Genomic DNA, 27,564 nt, shown 5'->3' on the forward strand with positions numbered 1-27,564 from the left:
ACTTGCACCTTCTGTTCAACCTTTATTTGCAAATTCTGCACAGTCAGAGGAGGAGGTGCCCGAGAGGAAACTCTGGACGGTGTCGTCTGCTCCGCCTCTCCCTCCCTCCACTCTGGGACAGGGAAGGGATATCGGGATATCGGCCTCCCGCCTGGTTGCCCCCAACTCACACACACCACCCAAACTATGCAATGAGACTTCTCTCTCTCTCTGACCTTGACTTGCCAAGTCCGGGGTGCAGGATCCCACGTGGCCACCCCTGGCCTGTGCCTCCGAGGCTGCCAGGGCCCTCCCGGGGCAGGTTCCTATGGGGCGCCAGTCTGGACAGTAGGATGGGGGTGCCCATCAGGGCTCGAGCGAGGAGCATGCTGGCTGTCCTTGTCAGCCGGCTCTGGGTTCCAGCCTGCTGTGGGCTCTGGAGTGGCGACTAGAGTGGGCCCCTGTCCTAGGGGGGCCCATCCATGGCAGCAGGCAGCCCACGAGGAGAACATGGCAGAGGAGGGGGGTCCCAAATGCCAGGGCCAGCAGGGACAGTACCACGGCCTGGGCTGGGCCATGGGGGCAGGGGCAGGCAGTCGCTGTGGACTGGGAATGGGCCTCAGTGGGGTGGGGTCCCGAGCAGGAGCCCTGCTGCTCGTCCAGCGTGGACTGCGGAGGGCAGGCAGTGCAGTCCAGCGGGGAGCTGCCTCGACAGGTGTAACAGGACGAGTGGCAGCTGGAGCAGACCCGCATGGCAGGCACAGCTGAGTGCCCAGGTCCAGCAGTCACCGCCTGCTGGGTGTGGTTGAAGTACCTTGGTGGGCAGTAGGTGAGGCAAAGGTGGCCCAGGATGTAGGCGGAGCTGTGGCACTCTGCATGAGGGACAGACACGGCCATGGGGCTGTGAGGCTGGGACCTGCCACCCTGGCCTGCCTGCCCCTCCACCCCAGGCCGCACACGCACACTGCCCCTGCTGCCACCTCCCGGCAAATGGGCCATGCCGCGCCGGGCACTCACCCTGGCACAGCCCCTCTGTGTCCCTCTGCACGCACGCGTTGCTGGTCACCTGGGGGCCCGAGGGCCGCGCCGTCATGTCCTCAGCTGTCCCGTAGAGCAGCAGCGTGTAGCGGTACAGCGTCCCTGGGCAGGGGTCGTGGTGGGCACGGGGCGGAGGGGGAGAGGCTGTCAGCAGCCTGGTCATGCCATTCCGGGCCCCCCGCCCTGCCACCTACACCCCATCCTGGAACCCTGGACACAGACAGTGCAGAGTTGCCCAGTACCCTCTGTAGGCTGGGAACCAGATACCTGGTGTGTGCTGGTAAGTGAGCACCTATTGAGTGCCAGTCCCGCCTGCTCAGTCTCTCCCAGGAGACCAGCGGGAGCCCTCTGAGGTGGCGGAGGGGGACAGCTAAAGAGCCCTGGGCTCCAGTCTGCAAGCTGGGTATGGGTGGAGCCCCAGCCAGCACCCAGCTGGACCTCACCTGTGTTGAAATAGTAGCCCTTGTTCTCCAGGCCCAGGATCCACAAGCCCCGCGGGTCTTCGTCCCAGAAGTGGGTGGACATGAAGACCCAGTTGTTGTAGCCTTGGCTGCTGACGTCAAAGGGTCTGGGACAGACAGGTGAGGGGGGTTCACAACCAGAGTCCTGACCAGCATGGCCAATGTGGACAGGGCTGGGGTCCAGCCTGCCTGACTCTGGGGTGCTCAGGCTCCTCCCCATGGGGGCACCCAGGAAGGAGGGAGAGTTTGCACCGAGGGCCGGCCTCTGCCCCTGCACCTGATGGCCACGAGGGTGGAGCGGGTGCCCATGGGGCTGGTGAGGGAGATCTCCAGGTCCCCACGGCGGCTGTAGGACAGGGACAGCTGCACCTGCACGTGCTCCAGTGAACGGATGGAGTTGGCGTGGCCGGCGCAGGCCGACACGTTCTTCCTCACGTGCATGACCGGCAGGATGGGGCTGGGGGCCAGGGCCTCTGCTGCTGGCCTGCTGGTGGGGGGCCAGGCAGAGTTTGGGCTCAGATCCTGAAGCCTACCCTCTTCTCGTTCAGACGGGTAAACTGAGACCTCAGGGCACGCCTCCCTGTGTCCACTCCCCAGGTAGCAATGGGAGGTGGAGGGAGAAGGCAGGTACAGAAGCAGGTGGAGGAGGGCTGGGGGAGGTGGCAGGTTGGGGAAGGGAGGGAAAGGCAAGATGGCAGGAAGGAGAACAGCTGTGGGGAGGTAGGCACAAAGGCTGAGTTGGATGGAGGCGTCCTGCGGGCAGAGGGGTGCGCTCACGTGCGGGTGTGCACGATATGAATGACACATTTCTTCTGGGGCTGCGTAGGCAGCCAGGAGCGAGCCATGCCCACCAGCAGTGCAGCGTCCAGCAGCCCGTAGCCATAGTGGTGGCTCACTGCAGGGGGAGGGGCCGGCGGTCACGGCCCTGTGCTTGCGGCGGCCCCGCCCTCCCGCCAGGCCCTGCCGCACCTCGGCGCCCGGCTCCGTTGGTCCTCCAGTCCTCCGCCTGCAGATGGGCGGGCCTGGACGCCCGGACCACCAAATGCTGCATGTCCCTCCATGTCAAGAGCGGGCTGCAAGTGGGCGAGGGTGGGTGAGCCAGAGCCACGCTGTGGGGCGCGGGTGGCTGGCGGGACCCCACCCTCACCTACTTGGCCTCCAGAGCCAGAGCGATCATGCCCGCAGCCAGTGGGGCGGAGGCTGAGGTCCCCGTGTGCTTGTCCGTGCACTGGTGGTGCAGGTCTGTGGTGACCTGGGGGGCACAGACAAGGGCTTGGGACCAGTGCCCATAGAAACCCCACCCTGCTTCAAAAGTCCCAAGGGCTTCAAGAAAGAGGCACCACAGAGCACAACAGCAGGGCTGGGGCACTGAGTAGACAGGAGGGCACATGAAGGGGTGTCAACCCATGGTCTGGGACCCCACTCTGTGTCAAGTGCCAACAGGGCAGCCCTGGGAGGAGGCCAGGCAGGGGACAGGGGGGAAGGCGAGAGACAGTCGGCTGGGTGGGGCAGGCAGAGGCAGGAGGCCTTGGGAGTCTGGCCGTGGGAGGGTGCAGGGGGCAGGGGAGCACTCACGATCTGGGGGTCTGTGGCTACACCGCTGCTGTAGGTGGTGGTGAGTGTGGAGGCACAGGCCTCGCTGTACCAGGGCACGTGGCCCTGCTGGGTGGTGCTGCCCACTGAAAGCGTGTGGATGCTGTTGGTGTAGCCGTCGCAGTTACAGTTGTCGTAGTGCAGGCCACCATTGCCTGATGCCCAGATGAAGAGGGTGCCCAGCCCGCCTCGGCCCTGCAGGAAGGGACCAGCACAGAGGGACCCCGCCTGGGGTGGGGCGGGAGTCTCGCATGTAGGCCCCGGACCCGCCATGCCTTGTACCCACTCACCTTGGTCACGCCACGCCTGAAGGCTTCTCGGGTGAGGATGCCTGGGCCGTCCACCGTGCGGCCGTCATCCTCGGGGCCCCAGCTGGCACTGTAGATGTGGATGTGCTGTGGCTGCAGGCTCAGCGACTGGGCCTCAATCACGTCGGTGATGGTGCCATCCAGCATGCGCACACCTGCATGGGCGGCAGCTGCAGCCTTGCTGGACACCCTGCCTGTGCCCCGTGCTCTCCCCGCTTGGGGGTGAAGGCATCGACGACGGGGGGGGGGGGGGGGGGGGCGGTGCTCAGTTCTCCTCCACCCTGGGCCTGGCACCTTGGCACCACTGCTCAGCAGCAAGGGTGTGAGGCCGGGAGGCTCCCCACCCCCTAGTCTGAGTACCTCCGATGCGGGTGTTGTAGGCGACGCCCACACCACAGAACCTGTTGTTTGCCATTGCTGCCACTTCCCCGGCACAGCGGGTCCCGTGCCTGGCACCAGGGCAGAGACAGGAGCCCATCACATCCCCCTGGCTCCTCGTAGGGAACCAGGGGCTGCCCCCACACCCCTGGGGACGCCAGGCTTACCGGTTCTCATCGCTGGGTGTGTATCGAGGCTGAGGGTCTGGGTCGTAGTCATTGAAGTCATAGCTGGCCAGGGGATCCTGGGGGAGGGGGGTGGAGACATGAAGGGCCTGCTACCAGCCGGTAGACATGAGGGAGCCCTCACCCCAGCCCCGCAGGCTCACGTAGTTGGCCCAGAGGTCTGGATGGTCTTTCTCGATGCCATCATCCAGGACAGAGACCACGACGCCCTGGCCTGACAGCCCCTGGCTCCAGACCTGCAGGATGTTCAGGTCTGACTGCATCTCATTGTTCTGTGCAAGGCGGGGCCAGGGTCAGGAGGGCTCTGAGATGGCCAGGCCCCGCTGCCCGGCCCGGCCAGCTCACCATGTACCACTGCTTGGAGAACCAGGGGTCCGTGGGCACCACCAGGGAGCGTTTCACCCGCCTCTGCACTGTCTGCTGTTGGAACCACTGCACCTGGTGGTGGGTGGGGGGCAGAGGAGACCACACTGTGGGAGGGGCTGGACCTGTGAGCAGCCCGCCCGACTCCCAGCTTCCTGTCCTCACACCAGGATGCTTTAGAGGGCCCTGCCTCTTAGCTCTTCTGCAGATTCCTGGCCAAGAGGCCAAAATCTGCTTCCAGGGTCTGGGCGGGCCTCTTACTGGGTCTGCCCTGAAGCCCGAGAGGCCCCCTGCCTGTCTGGACCCCACCAGGCTTCCTCTGCTGCAACTGCAGTGGCTGCTGCACCCAGGGCCTTAGCACATGCCCTCCTGCCTGCCTCGGGCCACTCTTCCTCAGACCTATACCCCTTCCCCCTTTTCCTTGTTCTACTCCCACCCCCTTTCCCAACTGGCTCATGTTCCCCCTCCCACCTCTATCTCAGCAGTCAGGTCCATCTTCTGCCCATTTGCTCATCTCCAGACATGGAAGCTGCCCCTGAATTTTTCTCTGACCCCCACACCCAACCCATCAGCCAGACCTGGCCTCTATCAAGACCACATCTCCAACCAGCCTCTTCTCTTGGTACCAGTGCACCTGGCGGGTTTCAGGCTGACTCTTGTGAATCAGCTCCCCAGGCCAGCGTCTTTATACCTGGGGGACCTTGATCTTTCTGGGTGAGATACAGGAGAGAAGGGGGATGACAAGAAATGCTGACAGGGCACCAGGCCCTGGGATGAGTGCTGCACTCACATGTTATCTGTTGCTCTCCACAGATCTTCCCCATCTGGCTCCCCACTGTAGACTAGGGAGCCAAATCGATACCAAGACTCAGAAAGCTGGTGACTTGCCCAAGGTCACACAGCCATTCATTACAATTACAAGAATAATAGGAGGTGGCAGAAACCTTTGGGGGAAGGCCAGGCTCACCTTAGGGTCTTTCTTTAGGCGCAGGCGGTGGCCCCAGTGCGGGGTCAGGGACTGCTGGACCACGCCCCGGTGCCGCAGATGGAAATACTGCCCATCAGGGAAAATCTGGGAATAAGGAGAGCATGGCTGAGACCTGGTTCCCCTGATGGAGCTCTTCTCAGGCTGGGGCCAGTCCCCTTCTTACATCTTCCCCCAACCAGGTGGCGTCTGGGGGTTCCCAGAATCTGAAGTTAGACAAGGCAGGGGTGAGCTGGAGGTCCTTGATATATGGGGAACGAGGGGCCCCGTCCCATCTGCAGAGATCTGGGTCCCCTTCTTACATCTTCCCGCCTCCTCCCGTCAATCTGGGTCCCGCCCACCTGCCCCAAATTGACGAAGCCGAATTTGCGCGCCAGGCGATCGACCTCCTGGTAACCCTGGGACACCCGCACTGCCCAGCTGCTGACATAGACGGGGGCCCGGGCCGAGGCCCACCCCACAGCCATGAGGCCAACGAGCGCCAGGCCCAGGGCCAAGGTCAGGGGCAGACAGAGCGCAGTACGGGCGGGCCGCATGGCGGCGGGGGCGGGGCCGGGGCGGGGCCTCAGAAAGCCCCTCCTCCTGGCCAAACCGCCGAGACGGCCCAAGCGCCCGCCCAGCCCCCGGCGCCATAGCAACCCTTGAAAAGCTTCAACTCCCAGGGAGCCTTGCGGCTCCCCCACTGGAAGGGCGCAAAGCTCTAATAGAAGTGTGGGGGAGACACATGCTCAGACCGGTGTTCTGTAGACTCAAACCCTCTGGAGCTTCAGTCTCCCCGTTTGTACAATGACCCGCAATTCTTCTGACCTAGAGGAGCGAGTTCATTGTTGCTATAATTGACCCCGCCCCACATTGGTCCCGCCCACTTCATATACACCCCTACCCCTAGAATAAGCCTTGCCTCCTTCCTAATCCAACCAGAATTGTGCTTTTGAATAAACCCCGCCTCCTACATTTAGTCGCATGTTCTTGGGCTCCAAAATCATCGCAGATGGTGACTGCAGCCATGAAATTAAAAGACTCTTCCTCCTTGGAAAAAAAGCTATGACCCAACTAGACAGCATATTTAAAAAACAGAGACATTACTTTGTTGACAAAGGTCCATCTAGTCAAAGCTATGGTTTTTCCAGTAGTCATGTGTGGATGTGAGAGTTGGACTATAAAGAAAGCTGAGCACCAAAGAATTGATGCTTCTGAACTGTGGTGTTGGAGAAGACTCCCTTGGACTTCAAGGAGATCAAACCAGTCAATCCTAAAGGAAATCAGACCTGAGTATTCATTGAAAGGACTGATGTTGAAGCTGAAACTCCAACACTTTGGCCACCTGATGCAAAAAACTGGCTCATTGGAAAAGACCCTGATGCTGGAAAAGATTGAAGGCAGAAGGGGATGACAGAGGATGAGATGTTTGGATGGCATCTCATCCACCGACTCGATGGACATGAGTTTGAGTAAGCTCCGGGAGTTGGTGATGGACAGGGAGGCCTGGCATGCTGCAGTCCATGGGGTCGCAGAGTCGGACACGACTGAGCGACTGAACTGAACTGAAGCACCGCTTTTCCGATTCTGTCCCTCCTCTCGGCCCCACTTCCCCTCTGTTTTCCCTAATAAACATCTTCTTGTTTCTCCAATCAGCTCTGAACTTTCTCCAGCCCCGCCCACCAGCTCCCCTTCCCAGCGCTCTTCTCTCCGCCCCAGCTCCACCCACAACCGCTCAGCCAATAATCCCCCGGCCATGACCCCGCACCTCCAATCAGCTACGTCCCCCTCCCGCTCAGCCAATCGGTGTCCTCAGTCAACGCGCCCCGCCCCCTTCCACTAAAGTCGCGGCTGCGGCTGCCGCGGCCCTCCAGAGGGCAATGCGGCGGAGGAGACGGGGCAGGCCCCACCTCCTTTGTCCGCCCTGCCCTCCCATTGGCCAGAGCGGAGGGCAGGAGGCGGAAACCAGCCCGGGGGCGGAGACCCGCCCGGGAGTTGAGCGGTGCGGCTCGCGCAGAAGGAAGGCGGCGCGCAAGCAGTCTAGCAGGTGCGCGGGGAGACGGTCGAGTTCAAGCTGCCAGTCCCGGGCGCCCAAGTGCCATGGACGGCCTGCGCCAGCGCTTCGAGCGCTTTCTGGAACAGAGGAATTTGGCCACCGAAGCGCTAGGGGCACTCGAAGCCAAGACAGGTGTCGACAAGCGGTACTTGGCCACGGGTGAGCCGTCGGGGGCAGCGCTTGGGGCTGCCGCCCCATTTCGCCGACAGGCACAGTGAAGCCCTGGGCTATCGGGGCCTCGGACCCTCTCCCTTCCAGCCGCCCCTGCTGCGGGTTCCAACTCAGGCGGCGGGGCGCTCCCACAGTCCAGCGAGGAGACCGAGATCCTGGGGATGGGTCGTAGACCAGGACCTTGGTTCTGGCCGCAGTCTCTTCTCGCCCTAGCCGTGCGACCTCAGTCGAGGACCAACCCCCTCTGGGCCCTGCAGCCGTCCTTTGCCCCCTCCTCCCTCCTGGCCCTGGGTGCCCTCCAGGCAGAAGTCCGGTTCTTCCGGTTGTTCTTCTGGTCCCGGGGGAGGAGAGGGCAGGTAGGTAGCAATGCCCTGCCAGTCTCGCCACCCTCTTCCCAGATGGACTCCAGCCTGGAAGCAAGTGTAGAGATCTTCCCGTTTTCCCAGGGGATGCTCCAGACCAGGAGAGGAAGGGTCACTCCCACCTCCCCTCCCGAGGTTTTCCTGCTAGAATCAACCCCACCTCAAGCTCAACCCCTTGGCCTGCCCTCTCACTCTGCCCCACCCTGAGCTGGATTGTTTGACTGCTGCTGTGGGCTTGCAGAAACGTTGGCTGGGGCCCATGGAGAGGGAGTTCAGTCACCCCTGATTGTCACTTCCATTCCAGTCCCTCCTCTGCCTTTCCTCCTCAGTGACCTTGGGTGGCCTCTGCCATTCTCTGAAATTGTCCAGTAAGTGCCCTTTAAGTACCTCCCCTCTTTTTTGGTGCTTCAGACCCAACCCTCTTCTGCCACCTCTTCCAAGAAGCCCGCCTAGAATGAGTCTTGGGGGACACCGGGGGGCGGCTCTGGATGAGGACATGCCATGTGTTTTAAGCACCTGTGTACAGATCCCGAGAGTCCGCTTTCCTCCTGTTCCCCCACCAGCTGGGGGATTGTAATGTCAGGCAGCCCAAGGAAGGATCCAAGCCTGTCCCTCCAGGTTGCTGGTGCCCAACCCGTGTCGGGTCAGCCAGGGACCTCCCCTGGGAGCAAGCCCTTTATCCCCTGTCTGGCTTTCCACATCCCTGTCACCAGTGAGTGGGGAATTTAGGTCACAGAGCACTGGGGAGGGGCCTGTTGGGAGAGGCCTGCTGAGGAGTCTGGGGGTCACAGGGCAGAAAAACGGCCCAGAGCAGTAGGAGCTGCATGGGAGGCTGCCCCTGCAATCTGCCCTGTCTGGAGCACCCCACCCCCACCCCATCTGCTGCTGATCTCGGGGACTACCCCCGCCCATGCCCCAAGTCATCCTCCTGTTGCTGAGGCTGCAGAAATCCAGATTGAGGGAAGAGGGGCCCTGGGAGAGCTACTGCTCCCCAATTAGCAATCTCCAGGGAAGGGGTGCCACTCCCCACCCCCTTTCCCAGATGTAGAAACCCTCAGGCCCCACTTGCCTGAGACTGTCTAAACCCTCCTCCGCTCCCAGCTACCAGAGGAGGAAACCCAGAGGAAGCAGTGAGCAGGCTGCCTCAGGCCAGCCAGGGATTCCTCCGTTCCTCTCCTGATGCCAGACCCCAGGGATAAAGGCTAACACAGGTGGGGGGGAAGGGGAAGGGGAAGGCCACTGGTGGCCTCTGTTTCTCTCTGCAGATAACAGCCTGGAGGTGGGGGAGGGGTTGTAAGTGCTCCCAGAGATCAGAGGCTCCCCAAGTGACCTAGTGTGAGCCTCACCCCCGCCCCTGCCCCCACCCCTGGCCCCTGCCCGCCAGCTTCTGTTTCATCCTGGGTGTTGAATGAGATAGAACAGGGGGAGGGTAGAGCCCTGCATACAAGAGCTTAATAAATGCAACAGCAACCATTCTGATTTCAGAGTGGCTAACACTTGAGGCTCCCACCCCCCGCCCCACAATGTCCTCTGAACCCTCATTGCTGGGAGTGTGTTTGGGCCACCATAGGGGCTCACTGTGTAGGGAGGGGTCCCCTCTTTTATCTTATTTAGTTACCCCCACACCAACCCTCAGAGACTGGGCCACTACTGCCCCATTGACAGATGGGGAAACTGAGGCTCCAAGCAAAGAGACACTCACTAGGGGTCTCGTAGTGGGTGAGAGTTCTCCATCTGAGGGATTCTGAATGACACTTTGCATCCTGCCACGAAGACAAAGGCTCTCATGGGGGGGGGGGGGGTCCTGTTATCCCCCAGGGACACTGGACAGTATCTGGGGACATCTGGTGGTCACGACTCGGGGTGCTCCTACCATCAAGCAGGGAGGGGCAAGGATGTTTCTCCCTGCCCCACAGTGCCCAAGATCCCCCAAGAGTCAGCAGTAGCAAGGGGAAGAGACCCTTGACTAAGATCAAAGTTACAAACTCTGTTGCCTTTCTCCACTCTCCAGTAATCAAGTATTAACAACAGAATGGCCTCACTTTCAGGTTCTTCTCCCATTGTTGTTTTTGTTTAGTTGCTTAGTCGTGTCTCAGTCTTTGTGACCCCATGGACAATAGCCCACCATGCTGCTCTGTCCATGGGATTTCCCAGGCAAGAATACTGGGATGGGTTCCTATTGATCCAGGGATCAAACCCATGTCTCTTACATATGCATTGTCAGGCGGGTTCTTTATCACCGACGCCACCTGGGAAGCCTCTTCTCCCACTGAGAGTAGAAAGTGTTAGTCGCTTAGTCCTGTCTAACTCTGCAACCCCATGAACCGTAACCCACCAGGCTCCTCTATCCATAGAATTCCTTGGTGACTCAGAGGGTAAAGAATCTGTCTTTTCCCATGACTTCTATTCAAATTCTAGCCCCTTCGGCTCAGCCACTCCTATAGGGCCTGGAGTGAGATAGTTATAATTGCAGAGATCCCATATTCATTCAATAAACACTGGGCAGGTACTTGGTACAGACCAATCCTGAGGTGCCCACCTGCCCTTGGCGAGCTGGCAGTCCTGTGGGGGAGATAGACATATTAGGGCATTATAGACACAAGAGTCAAGGTTCAGAGCCATGATGGGGGTACCCAGGTGCTACAGGGGCTGCGGAGGCTTCTGGGAGGAGTGATGGTGCAGGGTGTATGGGCCAGGCCCAGGGGATGCTGGGGTCAGGGCTCAGCAGGCGAAGCCCATGCCTACCGCCTTCTGTCTGCAGGAGCCGCCACTCTGCTAAGCCTGTATCTTCTGTTCGGGTACGGGGCTCCTCTGCTGTGCAGTCTCATCGGCTTTGCATACCCCGCATATGCTTCGTGAGTGCCTGCTGGGGCAGGGATGGGGTGGGGGGCGCCGAGGCACTCTCTGGGCAGCCTCAGACCCTGCTATGCCTCTCCCAGGATCAAAGCTATCGAGAGCCCAAGCAAAGAGGACGACACTGTGTGGCTCACATACTGGGTGGTGTACGGCCTGTTCGGGCTAGCCGAATTCTTCAGCGATCTACTCCTGTCCTGGTTCCCTTTCTACTACGCGGGCAAGGTTAGCACCACCCCGGGAAACACCACTCCATCCTGGGAGCGGGTACCCAAAGGGGTGTCTGATGGGGAGGCCAGGCCCATCCCTAAAGGTGTCTGATGGGGGAGGCCCAGTGTGACTCCTGACCTCTGCCTGTAGTGCGCCTTCCTGTTGTTCTGCATGGCTCCCGGCCCCTGGAACGGGGCTCATATGCTGTATCATCGCATCATACGTCCTCTGTTTCTAAAGCATCACGAGGCCGTGGACAGCATCGTGAGCGACATCAGCGGGCGGGCCCTGGACGTGGCAGCCGGAATGACGAAGGACGGTGCGTGCATGCAGGGCGAGTGGTGTCCGTATGTCTGGTCTCTGTCTCCCGGCTTCCCTGCCCCACTCAACTTCACTCCTGCCTCCTGTCCTCCTGACTGACTCGCCTCTGTCTGGCATCCCTGCTGCCTCTGACGAGCACTCCTCCTCCCCGTCTCACTGTCCGCCTCTCTCTCCCACGCTCTCGGGAACCAGTCCTGCAGGCCTTGGCCCGCAGCCGGGCTCTTATCACCCCAGCAGCCACAGCAGCGGGCCCCTCACTGCCCTCGGAGTCGACTGTACGTAAGCACCCACCCCTGGAAGGGGGGTCCTAGATGTGTGTGAGCGCACATGCATGTGTGTGAGTGCCTACACTTGCCTCTATCTCAGCCAGGGCTGGCTGCTGGTCCCTCAAGTGGGCCCCATGCTGGTCCTCAGTGGCCTGCGCTCAGGTGTTACTGACTGAGTATGGCCCTCAGGCCCTCGGGCTCTCGGCACAAGCAGACCCACCTCACTTACCCCTGGCGTGCTCTCTCCACAGCAGGGAAAGTAAGCATGACCCAGCTTCAGAAGGCCAAGTAAAGCCCCCAGCCCACCCGAACGCAGACACACCAGACCATGAGACGGAGGATGTGCCACAGCGCAAGTCGTCTGTGGATTCCTCCACCGACTCACCAGCAGAGCCCACCACCAGCCCCTCGTTCCCCGCCAAGCCCGCCCTCAGGAGTTCTACCAGCCTGGGCCAGGCCCAACCTCAGGCCGTAGCTGCCACCACAGCCGCCGGCACGCAGCTGCCTGGCAAGCCCCGGGGTGGGCTCCGATCTCGAGCCAACTCTTCTAGCCAGCCCCAGGCCCCTGGGCAGCAGCGCGCCTGGCCCTCCACCACTTCCTCAGGCCCTTCCCAGGGGCCCTCAGGCCCCACACATCGGCCCAGCACCACCTCCAGCCAGGGCCCCACCCTCGGGCAGTCTCCCAGTGGCACCACCACCCGCACGCAGCCCCCCAACAATACCCTCAACGGGCCGGATGCCTCCGCCCCCAAGTCCAGCAGACGGCACCAGAAACGGCCCACGACAAAGGCGACCAGTAGCACCTCGGTGCCAGAGCTCCCCGCTTCCTGCCAGCCTGAGTCCTCCCCAGAGTACAGCTCAGAGTCCACCACCGAGGTCACCTATAGCTGGCCTGACTACAGACACAGGCTCCGCTGCCTGCAGCACTGCTGGCGGATGAAGCACCTGGCCTGCTAGGGAGGGCTCAGTAAAGCTCTCTGGACCAGCCTCATCTTCCCTGTCTGTCCTCTGGCTCTGGGGAGGGGCTTCCTGGGGGCGGGTGCTGGGCCAGCCCCACTTTACAGATGAGAAGACCAAGGCTTAGAATGGAGGTCTCACCAAGTGACCGAGATGTACTCTGACCCCATGTCCTTAAGCTTTCTCTCTCCGCTTCTTCAGGAGCTCTCAGGCCTGTTCACCACAATCCTCTTGTTTTTTTGGCCACACCAGGCAGCATGGGGGATCTTTGTTCCCTGACCAGGAATTGAACCTGTGCTCCCTGGAGTGGAAGCCAAGGAAGCCCCCTTCTTTGAAAACTCTTCCAGAGGAGCCAGCTAAAAGCAGCAGTCCCACCTCACAAGAATCTGAGTTCAAGCTCTTTATTTGGGAGGGAACCCAGGAGGAGCCTATAGAAAGAGACCAAAGTGGGAGGAGAAAGAGGCTGAGAAGGCGGGGGTGGCTAAACCCGGCACATCTGCTGGCACCTGGCGCTCTGTCCCCTGTCAAAAGCACACCTGAGATTTTTCTTGCCCAGGAGCCAGGAGAGCTGGGCAGGATCCACCACCTGCTGGTCACTGGGGAAGTAGTGGCCATTCACTCTAGCCAGCGCCCCCTGCAGGCACCTCTGCGGCAGGGCCAGGCTTGCAGTTGTTCAGTGGCTAGTGAAGTGAAAATGGCTGTCATGTCCAACTCTTTGTGACCCCCATGGACTGTAGCCTGCCAGGCGCCTCTGTCCATGGAATTCTCTAGGCCAGTATACTGACGTGGGTAGCCGTTCCCTTCTCCAGGGGAACTTCCCAATCCAGGGATTGAGCCAAGGTCTCCCACACTGCAGGCAGATTCTTTACCGTCTGAGCCACCAAGGAAGCCCTGTTCAGTGACTAAGTTGTGTCCAACTCTGTAACCCCTTGGACTGCAGCATACCAGGCTTCCCTGTCCTTCACCATCTCCTGGAGTTTGCCCAAACTCATGTCCATTGAGTCAGTGATGCTGTCTAATCATCTCTTCCTCTGACGCCCCCTTCTCCTCCTGCCTTCAATCTTCCCCAGCATCAGGGTCTTTTCCAATGAGTCAGCTCTTTGCATCAGGTGGCCAAAGTATTGGAGCTTCAGCATCAGTTCTTCCAATGAATAGTCAGGGTTGATTTCCTTTAGAAATGACTGGTTGGATCTCCTTGGAGTCCAAGAGACTCTCATTAGTCTTCTCCAGCACCACAATTGTGAAAGCATCCATATTTTGGTGCTCAACCTTCTTTATGGTCCAACTCTCACATCCGTGCATGACTACTGGGAAAACCATAGCTTTGACTGTATAGACCTTTGCCGGCAAAGTGATGTCTACTTTTTAATATACTGTCTAGGTTTATCATGGCTTTCCTTCCAAGGAGCAAACATCTTTTAATATCATGGCTGCAGCCACCGTCCACAGTGATTTTGGAGCCCAAGAAAATAAAATTTGTCAGTGATTCCACTTTTTCCTCTTCTGTTTGCCATGAAGTGATGGGACCAGATGCCACCAGGCAACCTTCAGCAGAGAGGCCGGGAGACTGGCCGTGGACGTCCGCCTGGCCTCCTAGGAAATTGGGGGGCGGGAGCTGGGTAAGCAGGGACAGGACCTCCTACAACCTGCCTTTGGTTTCCTCTGTGAGGCCAGCACCACCCTGATCATAAAAACAGGCAGAGACAGGACAGGTAAGGAAGGTGATGCACCTGTCATGTGGACATAGGTACAAAAACATCTGAGCAAAAAGTAGCAAATCCAATTCAACAAGAGAAAGCCAGGACACCCTCCCTCTCCCACTTGTTAAAGTTCACATTCCTGGAAGCACAGCCTGAGTCGGAAGGTAGGAGATGATAGGAGCTGAGCGAGGCAGTGGTCTCAGGGGAGCCCCTGGAGCAGGTATTGTCTCCTTTTCATGAAAACTGTCTGTGATGGACAAGCCACCAACAGCTCGGGGCAGACTGGGCCTATAAAGGGGGAGAGGGATGATGTGTCCCGGGATAGCAGGGGGCTTCCCTGGTGATCTCCCACAAGGCGGCTGCAGCCACAGCTGGAAGGACCATGGTGTCCAACACAGTCTGCCCCTCACCAGAGCTCTGCACACCCCTGATTCTGGTCGGTCACACTTCTGGTGCAAGAGGAGGGTTAGGAGGAGAAACCAGGGACCCCAATAGGGTGGTGGCTCCAGGGGCAGCTCAGTGGTTCCCAACTGGGGATGTTCCTGTCCCGGGGCCATTGGGCCATGTCTGGAGATATTTTTTGGCCATGCTGCAAGGCTTGTGGGATCTCAGTTCCCTGACCAGGACTGGCCCACCCAGTCACTCACACCCAGGGAGCCCCCATCCTGCCTCGGTCCCCTCTGTCATTGAAGGTCACTTGCATCATGTCCATGATATCTTCTGTCCCCTCCTGTCTGCCTCGGACTCACCTCGCTGCCGTGGGAGTGACCTGAGTTTCATTCTTTGTCATTGGAGAGCATGTCATTTTGTGGGAAGGCCAGAGAATGATCTGGTCCCCTGCTGATGGGCATTAGAGTTGTTTCCAGTCGGGGCTATTGTGACGACAGCTGCTCAGAACTGCAAGGCTTGTGGGATCTCAGTTCCCTGACCACAAACACGGGCCCCTGGGCTCCTGGTGGGGTTGATTCAAGGTAGGGTATCTGCTTCAGGGGCTCCCCTGAGACCACCACATCGCTCAGCTTCCCCCACCCCCCACCTTCTGAGTCAGGCTGTGCTTCCAAGGACCTGAACTTGAATGACTGGGAGAGGGAGGGTGTTCTGGTTTTCTCTAACTGATACACCACCAAGGAAGTTCCCTGCAATCCCGGGACACATCATCCCTCTTCCCCCTTGTCAGCCCAGTCTGCCTCCAGCTGGTGGTAGCTTCACCACCACAGACAATTTTCACAAAAAGGAGGCAGTTCTGCACAACCCCCAACTGGGCAGCCCTGAGTCCTCATCCTTGAGAATTCCAGCAAGACAGGAGGAGGAGGCACTGCTTGAGTGCTGCCGGTGAGCGGTGGGTCCAGTTCATGAACACCTACTGTATGCCCGGCCTTGTTCCAGGAGCCAAGGGTAGAGTAACGACCCAGAGAAACTAAAACCCCTGCTCCTGAGAATTTAGGGATGTCACAGTTGACAGGATAAATGCATAACAGATCAGAAAGAGAAGAGTGTCACGGGAGAATATTCAGCAAGGAGCTAGGGGGCTAGGGGCAGGAGCTGGAAGCGTTGAAAAAAATGCCTCTCTATGGCAGTGATTTTATGTGTGTGTGTGGCCATGCAATGCGGCATGTGGGAGCTTAGTTCCCCGACCAGGGATTGAACCTGTGCCCCCTACAGTACAAGCGCAGCGTCTTTGCCACTGGGCCATCATAGAAGTCCCTGGAAGTGACATTTGAGTAGAGACATGAAGAAGGTGAGGGCATAAGTTTTATGAACGGGGGGCGGGAGTGGGTCAGGCACAGGGGCTGTGCAAAGGCCCTGAGGCAGGACCATGCCTGGTGGGTTAGAGGGAGAGCAGAGAGACCCATGTGCCTGGAACCGCGAGTGCCAGGGCAAGGCAGGAGGTGGGTCTGTGGAGGCGGGGTGGGGGGGGGGGGTGCATGCAGGTCCCTGGAAGGTGTGGTGAGGACTTTGGCTTTTACTAGAGGGTGTTGGATTTGTTGGGAGGAAGGGATGAAGGCTAATTATTAATGAACCCCCACCCTACTGAGAAGTCCACGTTGGCTCTAGGGATGCGGATCTTATTATCTGCTTATCACTGGCCCAGGTGTTTGAACTTGGTGGTGTGGCCTGGGTCTGGGGCAGGAGACGGGGCCTTGGCTCGCTCTGCACCTGGCCTTGCCCTGCCCCTCGTGCCCCTTGAAGTTTGTCTCTGGGCCTTGCCTTCGCCACCACCCCATCAGCTTATTTGGGAGTACAGGTGAGCGGATACACACCTGTCTCCCAGGTGGAAGCACTGACATTTATTTAACTCTTCAGACTTGTTTTTAATTTAAATGTACAGAAAAGTGTAACCAGCAACTTGGGGGCAAATAACACAACAGGACTGGCCCCACCCAGTGACTTACACCCAGGGAGCCCCCATCCTGCCTCAGTCCCCTCTGTCATTGAAGGTCACTTGCATCATGTCCATGATATCTTCTGTCCCCTTCTGTCTGACTCGGACTCACCTCGCTGCCGTGGGAGTGACCTGGGTGTCATTCTTTGTCATTGGAGAGCATGTCATTTTGCGGGAAGGCCAGAGAATGATCTGGTCCCCTGCTGATGGGCATTAGAGTTGTTTCCAGTTGGGGCTATTGTGACGACAGCTGCTCAGAACATTCTAGAAGCAGCCTTTGGTGAGTGGAGCTAGCGACTCTTATTTGTCAGAGACTGCAGGGTGTGGGGTGAGCTTCTGAGTCTCAGGGGGTTCTGCTACCAGTTACCACCAGCGAGGCAGCTTGCGACAACCAGAATTCTCCCTTTCACCATCTGGAGGCTGGAAGTCCAAGATCAAGGTGTCACTGGCCTGTGCTCCCTCTGGATGCCCCAGCAGAGGGTCCTTCCTCCCTCTTCCAGCTTCTGGGCGTCCCCAGGCATCCCTGGGCTTGTGGCCACCTCCCTCAGATCTCTGCCACTGTCTTCACACAGGTATCTCCTCTTTCTGTGCCTCCTCAAGGCGCCTGGTCATTGGATTTAGGGTTCACCCAGGTACTCCTTTGAGACCCTCAATTACATTGCAAAGACCCTTTCCCCAAAGGTCCTGTTCACAGATTCTAGAGGGTAGGACACAAACATGATAATTCAACCTTGTACACGAGCATTACTTCGACTGTAGCAGAAACAGCCAAACTGTTTACCCAGGTGGTCACACCATTCTAACCCCCATGCCCTCAACTAACCCTCTTGGTGTGAGACAGTTTGGGGGTTTGGGGCAGCCCCTCAACTGGATGTGTGTCCTCCTGTGGGCCAGCCAGATGGTACAGGGTCAGTGAGAGAGAAGCGCAGCCAACAGAGGGGTGATCTCTGCAGAGAATTCAAAACAGAAAAGCATCGCACCCCCACCCCATAGCTGGCATGCTGCAAGACTGCTGAATACAATCTTTGGTGGGGAGGGTGAATTAGGTGTTGTGATTACTACAGTTTTATTAACAGGAAAGCAAGTTCCAAACTTGCCTGTTTCCATTCTTTGTGTGCTCAGTCGTGTCCAACTCTTTGTGGCCCCCTGGACTGTAGCCCACCAGGCTCCTCTGCTCATGGAATTTTCCAGGCAAGAATACTGGGGTGTGGTGCCATTTCCTTCTCCAGGGGATCTTCCCAACCCAGGGATAGAACCTGCATCTCTTATGCCTCCTGCATTTGCAGGCAGATTCTTTACCATTAGCACCACCTGGGAAGCCCCATAATAGCTCCTTATTTGTCTCAAATCTGCTAGATGAAGTCCAGCTGGCTCCAATATTAACCTCAAAATATTGCTAGGAAGTTGAAGTCCCAAGAACTTAGCTCTAAGTTTCACAGAACCAAAGACCAAGGAGTTGTTATTGTTTAGTCATTAAGTCGTCTCTGACTCTTTGTGACCCCTTGCACTGTAGCCCACCCAGCTCCTCTGTCCCTGGGATTTCCCAGGCAAGAATACTAGAGTGGGTTGTCATTTCCTTCTCCAGTTTTCATCCTTTAATAAACATTGCCTCCTGCGAGAAGTCCATTTGAAGAATGGAGGAGGCTTGAGTGGACTCAGTTGTGCATGCCTCCCTGGAGAGGGAGTTTCCGTCTGTAATCACCTGCTGTCCCTCCGGGCGGCGATCCAGTCGCTAACCCAAGTGGACACAGTCAATAATAAACCCGAGGATGGTAAAGACACAAAGAAACAGATCTTGAGTCACTCATTTCCTTTGTTGCATGTAACCACCTGGCCTTTTTATTCACGTTTAAAAGGAAAGCGTCAAAGCGGTGTGGAACTTTTGCTGGGCAAGTGCTAATGCTAGTTTCGACCTCAACTACGCTGCTGAATTCGAGTATCTTTAAAATTGCAATGTGTTCTCTGTTTAAATGGCTCCATGATCCCTGGTTACATGGTCATTTCCGGAAACAATGTTGCCGCCTGAAGCAGCGGCTTCGAGAAGTCGCGGCTGGTGGGGTCACAGGCCACGCTGTCTGCTAGTTGAACCCTGCACTGGCGTCTTTCTTCCCCCACCCCCAAAATCCACCCCGGGCAGGCGCCTCGCCCTGGCCAACCGGCCCGGCTGGCTGGGGAGTAGATGGCAGCGCTACTCCACAGAGCTCCGGGGCGCAGGAAGCCGGAGACTCAACTTCCCCGATCCATCCCCGCACTGCAGTGAGGCAGAGGGGCCCACCTGGGCCTTTCGGGATCCCTTGGGGACTGCTGGGAGGGATTGGGGGCAGGAGAAGAAGAGGACAACAGAGGATGAGATGGCTGGATGGGATCACTGACTCGATGGACGTGAATCTGAGTGAACTCCGGCAGTTGGTGATGGACAGGGAGGCCTGGCGTGCTGCGATTTACGGGGTCGCAAAGAGTCGGACACGACTGAGCGACTGAACTGGGGACTGCAGGTAACACCCAGAGCGCGGAATCCCTTCTTCCCCGTCCTGTCACCAGGGGGCGCGCGGGCCACACGCCTCCGTCCAGAGCTGCGACCCGCTCAGCCTCGCTGGAGGGGGCGGTCCTGAGATCCTCTGGCTTCATCACTTCTTGCAGAAGAAGGGGCCAGGCCTGGGCTGCCCCACGCGCTGCTGGTCCCAGGCGTACAGTAGGCGCTCAATAAATAGTCTTTGGAGGAAGGCACGAGCGGACGGAGGGGGTAGGGCTGGAGTCCCAAAGGGTGTGGTTCCCATGGTCAGGGCTGAGTAGGGCTGAACGGGTACACACAGATCCCAGAGAGCTGCAGGGCTTGACCAGAGATCACCCGCAAGGTCAAGGGTTGAGTCCATTGAGACCTGCATGTCCTGCACCCCTTGCACACTCCCACCATCCTGTGCCCCAGAGGAAAACAACCACGGACTGTACAGGTGAGCAGGTTGTCTCAGATGATGGCATGAGCCACCCCACTCAGGGTGGGGAGGCAGAAGCAGAGGTTTGCTGGTACCCCGCAGACACTTCCAATCCATATGACATAGGCCTACCCTCCTGGCTCTAGAAGCTATGAGGAGACCACATCCAGAACACGAGGACAAGGCACAGGCTGAAGGTGGGGCACTGACCTCCCTACCCTGCTGGAAGGGTCCCCCCCAAAATGGCCTGAGATGGATGTGTGGCCCCAAGGGGAATGGGGATGGGACCTAAGGAACCCCCACCTTCCCGTATCATCTATTTCCTGTCATCACGGTCTTCCCAGGGTCAGTCATGCTGGAGGGAGTTGGGGGCTGGACCAGGAGGAGGAGGGACAAAGGGCACATGATCACATGTGCACATGGGGGTTGGTTGGGGGGGGGGGGGTGGGCAGGGAGCATGATTGTGGATCTCACTACCAGCGCATTCCAAAGTGTCTGCGGCCAAGCGGCCAAGTGTGTGTAACTGGGCTTGTTTTTTTTTTTTTTTTAAAAAACAGCTCTTGTAAAAATAGGAATAAAAAAAGGGTGAACAGCAGGGTTGCCTGGAGGAAAGCCCACCCCACCCTCAAATTGCTGAAGCTGTTAAGATTATCTGTGAACTTCCCGGTAGCAAGGGCAAAAGGGGAAATTGGTATGTTACAGTGTCTGGGTAGGCATGTTTTCTGGGGGTCATGCCTGTTTGTGACAGTGTCTCTGAAAACGTGAGAGTACATGTGTAAGTAGCAGCGTGAAAGGAGAGAGTGTCGGGGGTTAAACAGTGAACTTCCTGGTAGGCAGGACAAGAGGGAAAACCATTACAACGTCCCTTTAGGTATGTTTTCCTGGGACCAGGCTTGTGTGTGACAATGTCTCTGAGCACATGAGTGTGAAGCAAGGGGAATAAAAGCAGACACAAAGTCTCTGAGTGTAGAACAGCTATGGGCTTCCTGGCAGCCAAGGTGAGGAGACCAGAATTAAGTCTGTTCAGTGAGTCCCCACCCATGTGGGCCTGCTGGTGAGAGCAGCTCTGCATGTAGGGGTGTCTGAGTGTGATGATGGGAGAGTCATAGAGCTGCAGGTGGAAAACCAACAGTGCCTAGCTCCCTGGCAGCTACAGCAAGAGGAGACATATGCTGACTTTGAGTCTAGTCACCCAGGTGTGGCCAAGGTCTGGTCCAGGGGCTCAGAGAGGGCAGTGCCGGGCAGCCAGGCGCACGCGGCTGTCCTCGGCAGGGCTCCAGAGCCGGGCGTAGCCAGCATGGGGGAGCAGCAGCCGGTCCTGGGTGCCATCAGGGCTGATGAGGCGCCGGGCAGCCAGCAGGTAGTCCCGATGGAGGGCCAGCGGGGGGCAAGGGCAGCGGCTTGGCGCCCACACGTACTCCAGGGCCCGCAGTGGAGAGCGGTTCTTGTAGATGAGCTGCACACGCACCTCATAGCGGGTCTCCTGGGCCTGGCGGATGCGGCCCAGTACTCGGGCCCGGAACACTGTGGGTGGAACCATGCTGAGCCCTGCTGGACAGAGCCTGGGTCCCAACCATGCACCCACTGCAAGATGATGGAACTGGGGGTCAGGTGGGGCAATGGAGGCTCTTGGGGACTGTGGTCAGCTGTGGCCTGGGGTCAAGATCAGCTTAGGGATCAATGAGGGGTCAGGAGTCAGATTAGGGCAAAGGATCAGATCAGGGGGTCAAAATTAGGGTCAGAACGGGTCAAGTTGTAGTCAGGTCAAGGAGTCAAGGGTAAAGTTGGACCAGAGTTAGAGGTCAGCAGGACATGGGTCAAGTTCAGGTCACTTGGGGGCCAGGGACCTCTCACCGAAGTCACTGCCGCAATAGTGGAGCAACCGGTGGGCACGACCGCGGGTGTCAGGGCAGGGTGGACAGGGCTCTGCAGGGGCAGTGCAGTCAGGGGTGCGGGCCTTGCCCCTGCTGGCCCCCCACCCAGGCTGTCCCCAGCTCACCTGGAGTGGGGATCGGGGTCCGTGGAGGGATGACAGTGGGGGACTCAAGGGGCTGAGGTTCTACCTCCCGAGGCTGAGGCTGCCGCGGGGACCAGCCCAAGACCTGAGCCTGCGCCTGGAAGGGGCCATAGCGCTCCCGAGGGAGCCAGAACTCGAATTCAATGCCTGGGTTGGGCTCCTGCAGGAGGACCTGGGGCGGGGCCGGGGCGGGGAGAGTGTTAGGGAACTGCACTCGGACCTGATGGCCGGCCACTCTCCCCACGCACACTCTACCCAGCCTCCTCCCTCTGACCGGTAGTCCCCAGCCTTCCCCCTCTGACCCCTGCTCCCCTTCCAGAGTCTTTGACCCTATCCCCAACGCCCAGCTGCCCTCTCAGGCCCGCCCCCACCTGCAAGAGCAGGTCTTCGGAGGTGGGCCCGGCGGCGCGCAGCGTCTCCTCCGGCCCTGTGGCGCGGGTGTAGACCACGCGGGTGCCCGCTGCCTCGTAGGTCCCGGCCGGGCTGACCACCCAGTTCCCGTTGAGCACGTAGCGCCCGTCGCCCCCCATCAGCGCTGCAAGGGAAGGGTCAGCCCAGGCTCCCTGGAAACGGCCTTGCCCATCTCCCCAACCCTGCCATCTCCCTCCCCGCGGGATTCGGGCGGCCAGCGGGGCGCCTCCTCCCTCGGACCCTGCGATACCCAGGTGGTTCCGGCTCCGGTGGGCAGCGCGGATGTGTCTGGCGCCCTCGGGGATCAGGGTCACGTTCCAGTACCCAGCGAAGGCACCTGGGCGAGAGGGAAGGAAGGTGTTGGGGAGCAGCTAGGGTGTATTTGAAGGCTGGTTTGAGGATTAAGTGAGATGCTGCAGTAAGGAGATTAGCCAAGGCTCTGGTCCTCAGAAGGCCAGTACTGATCGATGGATTGGAGTTACGATTATTACCACGGTTTAAGTGGGACAGCAAAAGAGTTAAACGCATGTCTGTTCAGGGAAGGGCGGGATAATCTGGCAAAGACCAATCAGAATGATGGGGGGGTGCTGGGCGGAGACCGTCCAATCAGCGCGGGACATCTTAAAGGGCTCTGGGAGAACTCGAGGACGGGGCAGGCGGTCACCGGCGTCGCGGAACACGCGCTGCACGAAGAGGCACGAGTCGTTGGCCCCGCCGCAGCGGCCGCAGCGGTCTTCGTGGGCGTCGGAGCCCAGCAAACCGTCACAGCCGGCACTCTAAAGGGGTGGGGTGGACACGCACGCCGTCAGACCGTCCCCGCCCGCCTAGGCCATCGAAGGGGCGGAACCCTGGAAGAGGGCTGAATCAAGAACTAAAAGGATGGAACCTTGAGGGCAGGTCCTCATGGGAGGAGGCTGGGGATGGAGTCTAGTAACAGATGGGGCAGGGGAGGGCATGGACTTGATAGGGGCGGGGCCTAGGGAATAGGGCAGGACCAGGAACTACATAAATGGGGTTTGAGGGCGAGGTATGGAGGGAAGAGGAGGGTGGAGTTTAGGGGGCGGGGCCTCGATGAAAATGGGAGGGGCGGGGCCTGGAATCCTCACGAGGCAGCGGCCAGCCACGCAGAGTCCCTGGGCGCCCGGACTGCAGGGGGTACCGTCCAGCACGCGACCGAAGCTGTGATAGAAGTCGTGCCCCACCGCTAGGCAGTTGAGGTCGCACTGGTTGGGTGCTGGGGATGGGAGAAGTCGGCGGGCGTGCGGGGGGGGGGGGGATTTATATTTGAATTCCAGCTCCTTCCTTGCCAGTCTTCCCCCAGGCAGCCATCCCCTTGGGCATATGCGGCTCAGAGACTCAGCCAAAGCCACACATGGAGGCTGAGGCAGAGCATGGTCTGGACCTTAGGCTTTCTGCTTCCCGTCCCCTGGGATTGTCCCAGACTCGTATACTGGGAATGTATTCATTCGTTCGTTCATTCATTCATTCATGTTAAGTCCTAATACTAGGGACCGATTATTAACGTCATCTGGAGAAGGAAATGGCAACCCACTCCAGTATTCTTGCCTGGAAAATTCCATGGACAGAGGAGCCTGGCGGGCTACAGTCCATGGAGTTGCAAAGAGTCGGACACGAACTGAGCATACACACACAATATTAACGTCATTACCTATTCTTCACTCATTTTTTTCATAATGTTCATTCCACAAATAGTCATCAAGCACATTTCCCAGACAATGTTCTAGGTTCTGGGTAGAGTGGTGGGCAGAACTTACTCAGCACTTGGACCCTGCACCCGGCAGGTGCTCAATAAAAAGCATTTGTTCAGTGCTGAGCCCTGCATATCCTGAATATGTTGCTGTCCCTCCTTGGGACTCTGTTTCCCCCTCTGCCTGGCAGCGGGGCACAATGGATAGTCTCATCACACCCACAGACTCACAGCCCTGATCCCTGCTCCCTCACCCCACCCCTGCTCAAACTCCCTCCATCTCCCAACTTCCTGAGGCTGGCTGGCAGACCCTGCCTGGAATAGAGCCTAAGCTGGCCCTGGCGGGCCTCTCTAGGGGTGAGATCATGGCAAGTTTCCTCCAATTCTTAGGGTGAAGGAAAAAAAACAACAACATGAGTTGATGGTTGGAACTTTCTCCATTCCAGGATTTTCTTATCTGTGTCTACCCCCACCATGGCGTCTGAAGCTGCCTGTTTCCCTTAAATCTGGAGGGACGCTGCCCTGGGCACACAGTTATATAACCCGCTATTTTCAGCTCAACATTTCCTGCTACTGGTATAAGTTTGAGAACTCTTGGCCTCTGGATACAGCTCCCAGTAAATCCTCAGCTTGGTGTTCAACCCTGTGCAGAATAGACCCTTCCTCCTTCTGCCCCTGCTTCACAACTCCCACATGCTTTCTCTGCTTCACTTCACCAACTCCTATGTATCCTTCAAAGCCCCAGTGCTAATGCCCCCTTCTTGCAACCCTCCAAGTTCCTCTTCCTTTTTAGAAGCCAACTTTTCCTGGCCAGTTTTGAGTTGTTCCCTCTGGACTAACAGGAGGCTGGGCTACTCACCACCATAGAAGGGCACCCATTGGTAGGTCTTCTGGGTGCCTAGGACGGGGTGGCCATTGTAGAGGGCACATTGGAGGTCTCGAAAGGGCATGGCTGCCGGGGGACAGTCCTGGGGACAGAGATAGGTGGAGCAGAGGCTGGGACAGCCCCAAGAGCACCTGGTATGGTGGTAACCATATTTGGAGGCTTGAGCAGGGAAGCAGGAAGGCTTTGGGGAGAACTGAGTTTAAGAGGTGGGTGGGTAAAACATACAGGCTGCTGGCAGAGGCGGTACTCATGGGTGTTCCCCCAGCACAGCTCTTCCCTTGGAAACCTATGAGAAGCAAGGGGGCCAGACTGTTGTCAGCACCTCTGGGAACCCCTTCCCCAAAACCAGCCTGCCCATCAGTCTACCCTCGCCAACCCCACCCACATTCCAGCTGGATCAGTGGGATTAAAAGTCACAGCATGTGTGGGCAGGCCAAGGGTGTGGCCAGGGGCTGGGCTGGGCTGGCAGGAGAGGAGGGACAGGGACCCCCTCCCATTCCACTGGGCAGCCTCCTCACCGGATACATCTCCGGCTGCGCACTGAGAGCCCTCGCCCGCAAGAGCTGGAACAGCGACTCCAGGAACCCCATGGCGTCCACTCACCCGGACCCTACTTGGGGAGAGAGAGTCACAGTCAGCCTAGAGGGGAGGCTGGCTAACCCCACACCACAGCCGGGTCCCCATGCCCCCGGGCCTATGTCCCCTTTTACCTGAGTGTTGCCCCCCAAACCACAATTCAGGAAGGTCCACAGCAGGAGCAAAAGGTTCCAGAGGGAGCGGGGTCTGAGGGGGCAGAGGGTGCATGGCAGTGGGGGTGCCAGCAGGCCAGGGGTTGAACCCCAGCTCTGCCCTGACTGGCTGTGTGATTTCAGACAGTAACTCATCCTCTCTGAGCTTCCCTTCTCATCTCTGAAAAAGAAGTCATACTAGAGCCCACCTAATAGGAAAGTTTTGAGGGCTCCGTCAGATTAGGTGAGAAAAATGGAAGGCACAGAGCCTGGTATGGAGAAGGAAAACGTAAAAATTATTATTATTGGTTGTTTATTGTCATGATGCACACAGTAGGAGCTTATTTAGTGTCTCACCATGAAAGGAATCATTCATTCCAGGGATGTGCATGGGTCTCTCTAGGGTCCTAGGTCCTTCCCCACTCTCCCCACCATCTTTGCGCCTACCTTCTGGTATGGCAAGGGGCCAGGTGCTCCGCTTTCTCTGGCCTCAGTTTCCCCATCTGTGCAATGGGGACCAGCTTGATTCTGTCCAGTATTCTATGAGACCTGGCAGAAGGTGTGGCTGGTGGGAGCTGGGGCTGGTGCCCGGCAAAGACACCCCCTCACAGGCAGGCCCCCAGCCTTCAGGGCTCCCTCAGCTCCCAGATGTGGGACAGCAAGGAGCTCCTGGATGGGGTGAGGGGCAGGGAGGGGTGACCTGGCCCTGGTCCAGTGGGTGCCTCATGGCCTCATGTGCAGAGGGTGTGGGATGGAGCCCCCAAGCTGCCTGCAAGAGGGAAAGGGGCCACCAGTAAGGATGATGGAGGGAAGAGGGAGGCAGCTGCGTGGGGGTAGAGGAGGCGGTGGCAGAGAGACTTTGCCTCCTTGGGCCTCAGTTTCCTCATTTGTCAGGGGAGGATGGAGTCACTTGCCATCCCCACCTTCCACATGACCACAGCACTGGATGAGGAAGGGGGAGGGAAGCAGCCACCTAGTGAGTCCTTTCTCGGGCCAGGGCCATGGCACCCGGCAGCCAGCAGTGCCCAGAGGACACACAGGACGTTGGAGGCCTGCAGCCTGGAGGTCCTGGCGCTGAGTGGGGTCAGGCCGGCTCACTAGACCCCCCTGAGCCCCTGTTTCCCTGGTTATCCGGTTCTCCTGGCTCAGAAACACTGAGGAACTGGGTGAGTGGGGGGCAACCCCGGGGTGGGACCCCGTCTGATTAAAGCCGTGTGACTCGCTGCATCTCTAAACCCCAGCCCTGGCTGGCTTAAGCAGCAGGAAAGAGTCCGGGCTGGGGAGCACAGGGAGGGGAAGGGGGCTGGCCCTTCTGACAACTGCTCCCTACTTAGCACTGGCTTGTTGCGGTAGCGGGGGGGGGGGGGGGGGGGGGGGTGTCTAGGTGATGCAACATGAGGGGCCATAAGGACCACCGTTCCCACTCTCCAGGGTTCCCTACCCGAGAAGCCGCACGGTGGGTACAATCTCAGGGCGGCCACGCCTCCGGGCCTCAGTTTCCCCAGGAGGAAGTGGGGATGGGCTTCTTCCCACCCTATGGATGGTTGCCTCACCCCTCAACCCCAGCTTTGGGTGGGGGAGAAGACGCTGGTCGCGATAGTGGGGGGATAGAAAGAGGGACTTACCGGCTACGCAGAGCCCAGGCGGCTCGTCCTGGCTCCCCGGGCGGCCCCTGGGCAAGCGGAAGCGGCGGGGCCCGCGAGGAGGGGCGGGGGCAGCCCGGAGCGGCCCCTCCCACCCGGCCTCCCAGGGCGCGCCCCGGCCGGGGTCCGGAGGGGCGGCGCGCAGTGCGCCCCCGCGCGGCGGTTGCGCGCCCGGGCACTGATCTGCAGCAGGGGACTACCCTGCACGAGCGGCGCCCCGCCCCCCGCCCCGGGACTGCGGCCTGGTGTCCGACCGTCCGCGTCCCGGTGACCTTGGGAAGCCCAGGGAAGGGGAGCCACGCGGGAACTGACCCCCACCTCGGGGCTGCTATTCCGGGCGCCGCTCTCAGGGCCCGGGAATGTGCGCACACCGAGGGCGCCCTGCTGTGGCTCCTGGAGGGCGCTGCCCTCTCTCCACCGACGCCCAGATCGCGTCGCCCCGAAGGTTCCTTTTCGCGGCCACTACACCTCCTCAAATCCCTCTCCCTACCCCTCCCTCAAGGTCACTCGGGGTTTCGGTTGCGGGGTTCCCGCCCCAGGTCCCGACCACCCCGAGCGCAGGGCCCCAGAGCACTGGAGAGAAGCTCGGCCCCAGGGGCCGGGCGTGGGGGGCGGAGAGCCCCTTCCCAGCCTGGCGCATTCCCGGGCGCTGCTGTCACCAGAGGACGCGCCCCACCCCGCCTCCCGCCC

The 27,564-nt window shown here is 59.2% G+C and overlaps 3 protein-coding genes across 8 annotated transcripts; 1 reads left to right on the forward strand and 2 right to left on the reverse strand.

The window, feature by feature from the left end:
• Nucleotides 1-86: 86 nt before the first annotated feature.
• Nucleotides 87-5,826, reverse strand: PCSK4 (proprotein convertase subtilisin/kexin type 4). The gene is made up of 15 exons (XM_052643331.1): nt 5,593-5,826; nt 5,273-5,377; nt 4,288-4,380; nt 4,086-4,214; nt 3,925-4,001; nt 3,740-3,828; nt 3,362-3,534; nt 3,054-3,266; nt 2,630-2,730; nt 2,448-2,551; nt 2,256-2,373; nt 1,756-1,965; nt 1,461-1,585; nt 997-1,119; nt 87-851 (listed from the first exon to the last, which is right to left on the reverse strand). Exons 1-15 carry the CDS (start codon nt 5,824-5,826, stop codon nt 382-384), a joined length of 2,364 nt encoding a protein of 787 aa, XP_052499291.1. The 3' UTR covers nt 87-381.
• Nucleotides 5,827-7,294: 1,468 nt separating this feature from the next.
• Nucleotides 7,295-11,926, forward strand: REEP6 (receptor accessory protein 6). 4 transcript variants are annotated; one of them, XM_052643348.1, is made up of 6 exons: nt 7,295-7,484; nt 10,620-10,713; nt 10,798-10,936; nt 11,072-11,240; nt 11,435-11,517; nt 11,760-11,835. In XM_052643348.1, exons 1-6 carry the CDS (start codon nt 7,370-7,372, stop codon nt 11,769-11,771), a joined length of 612 nt encoding a protein of 203 aa, XP_052499308.1. In that variant the 5' UTR covers nt 7,295-7,369; the 3' UTR covers nt 11,772-11,835. The 4 variants fall into 4 exon arrangements, with proteins under 4 accessions (XP_052499308.1, XP_052499311.1, XP_052499310.1 ...); XM_052643351.1 differs by having other exon boundaries at nt 11,162-11,240; XM_052643350.1 differs by having other exon boundaries at nt 10,620-10,656.
• A 6,440-nt stretch (nt 11,927-18,366) lies between these two features.
• ADAMTSL5 (ADAMTS like 5) lies at nt 18,367-26,927 on the reverse strand. 3 transcript variants are annotated; one of them, XM_052642923.1, is made up of 13 exons: nt 26,857-26,927; nt 25,679-26,000; nt 25,214-25,286; nt 25,022-25,113; nt 24,729-24,789; nt 24,477-24,585; nt 23,016-23,143; nt 22,574-22,685; nt 22,160-22,246; nt 21,870-22,033; nt 21,481-21,670; nt 21,336-21,407; nt 18,367-21,005 (listed from the first exon to the last, which is right to left on the reverse strand). In XM_052642923.1, exons 2-13 carry the CDS (start codon nt 25,732-25,734, stop codon nt 20,704-20,706), a joined length of 1,446 nt encoding a protein of 481 aa, XP_052498883.1. In that variant the 5' UTR covers nt 25,735-26,000; nt 26,857-26,927; the 3' UTR covers nt 18,367-20,703. The 3 variants fall into 3 exon arrangements, with proteins under 3 accessions (XP_052498883.1, XP_052498884.1, XP_052498885.1); XM_052642924.1 differs by lacking the exon at nt 21,336-21,407; XM_052642925.1 differs by lacking the exons at nt 22,574-22,685; nt 23,016-23,143.
• Between the last annotated feature and the right edge of the window lie 637 nt (nt 26,928-27,564).

The sequence above is a fragment of the Budorcas taxicolor genome, chromosome 7 (genome assembly GCF_023091745.1).
Source record: "Budorcas taxicolor isolate Tak-1 chromosome 7, Takin1.1, whole genome shotgun sequence".
Taxonomy (NCBI): Eukaryota; Metazoa; Chordata; class Mammalia; order Artiodactyla; family Bovidae; genus Budorcas; species Budorcas taxicolor.

What these genes read in the sequence shown, in the direction of transcription:
- PCSK4 (XM_052643331.1), bottom strand. Translation starts at nt 5,826, where the DNA reads ATGCGGCCCGCCCGTACTGCGCTCTGTCTGCCCCTGACCTTGGCCCTG. An exon ending in CAGACCTCTGGGCCAACTAC is followed by an intron (nt 4,002 to 4,085) that starts GTGAGCCTGCGG and finishes CCCCTCCCCCAG; the next exon opens with GATCCCCTGGCCAGCTATGA. An exon ending in GGGCTACTATTTCAACACAG is followed by an intron (nt 1,120 to 1,460) that starts GTGAGGTCCAGC and finishes ACCCCTGCCCAG; the next exon opens with GGACGCTGTACCGCTACACG.
- REEP6 (XM_052643348.1), top strand. Translation starts at nt 7,370, where the DNA reads ATGGACGGCCTGCGCCAGCGCTTCGAGCGCTTTCTGGAACAGAGGAAT. An exon ending in CAAGCGGTACTTGGCCACGG is followed by an intron (nt 7,485 to 10,619) that starts GTGAGCCGTCGG and finishes TTCTGTCTGCAG; the next exon opens with GAGCCGCCACTCTGCTAAGC. An exon ending in CTTTCTACTACGCGGGCAAG is followed by an intron (nt 10,937 to 11,071) that starts GTTAGCACCACC and finishes CTCTGCCTGTAG; the next exon opens with TGCGCCTTCCTGTTGTTCTG.
- ADAMTSL5 (XM_052642923.1), bottom strand. Translation starts at nt 25,734, where the DNA reads ATGGGGAAACTGAGGCCAGAGAAAGCGGAGCACCTGGCCCCTTGCCAT. An exon ending in CGCAGCCGGAGATGTATCCG is followed by an intron (nt 24,790 to 25,021) that starts GTGAGGAGGCTG and finishes TGCTTCTCATAG; the next exon opens with GTTTCCAAGGGAAGAGCTGT. An exon ending in CCGGAGCCGGAACCACCTGG is followed by an intron (nt 22,034 to 22,159) that starts GTATCGCAGGGT and finishes CTTCCCTTGCAG; the next exon opens with CGCTGATGGGGGGCGACGGG.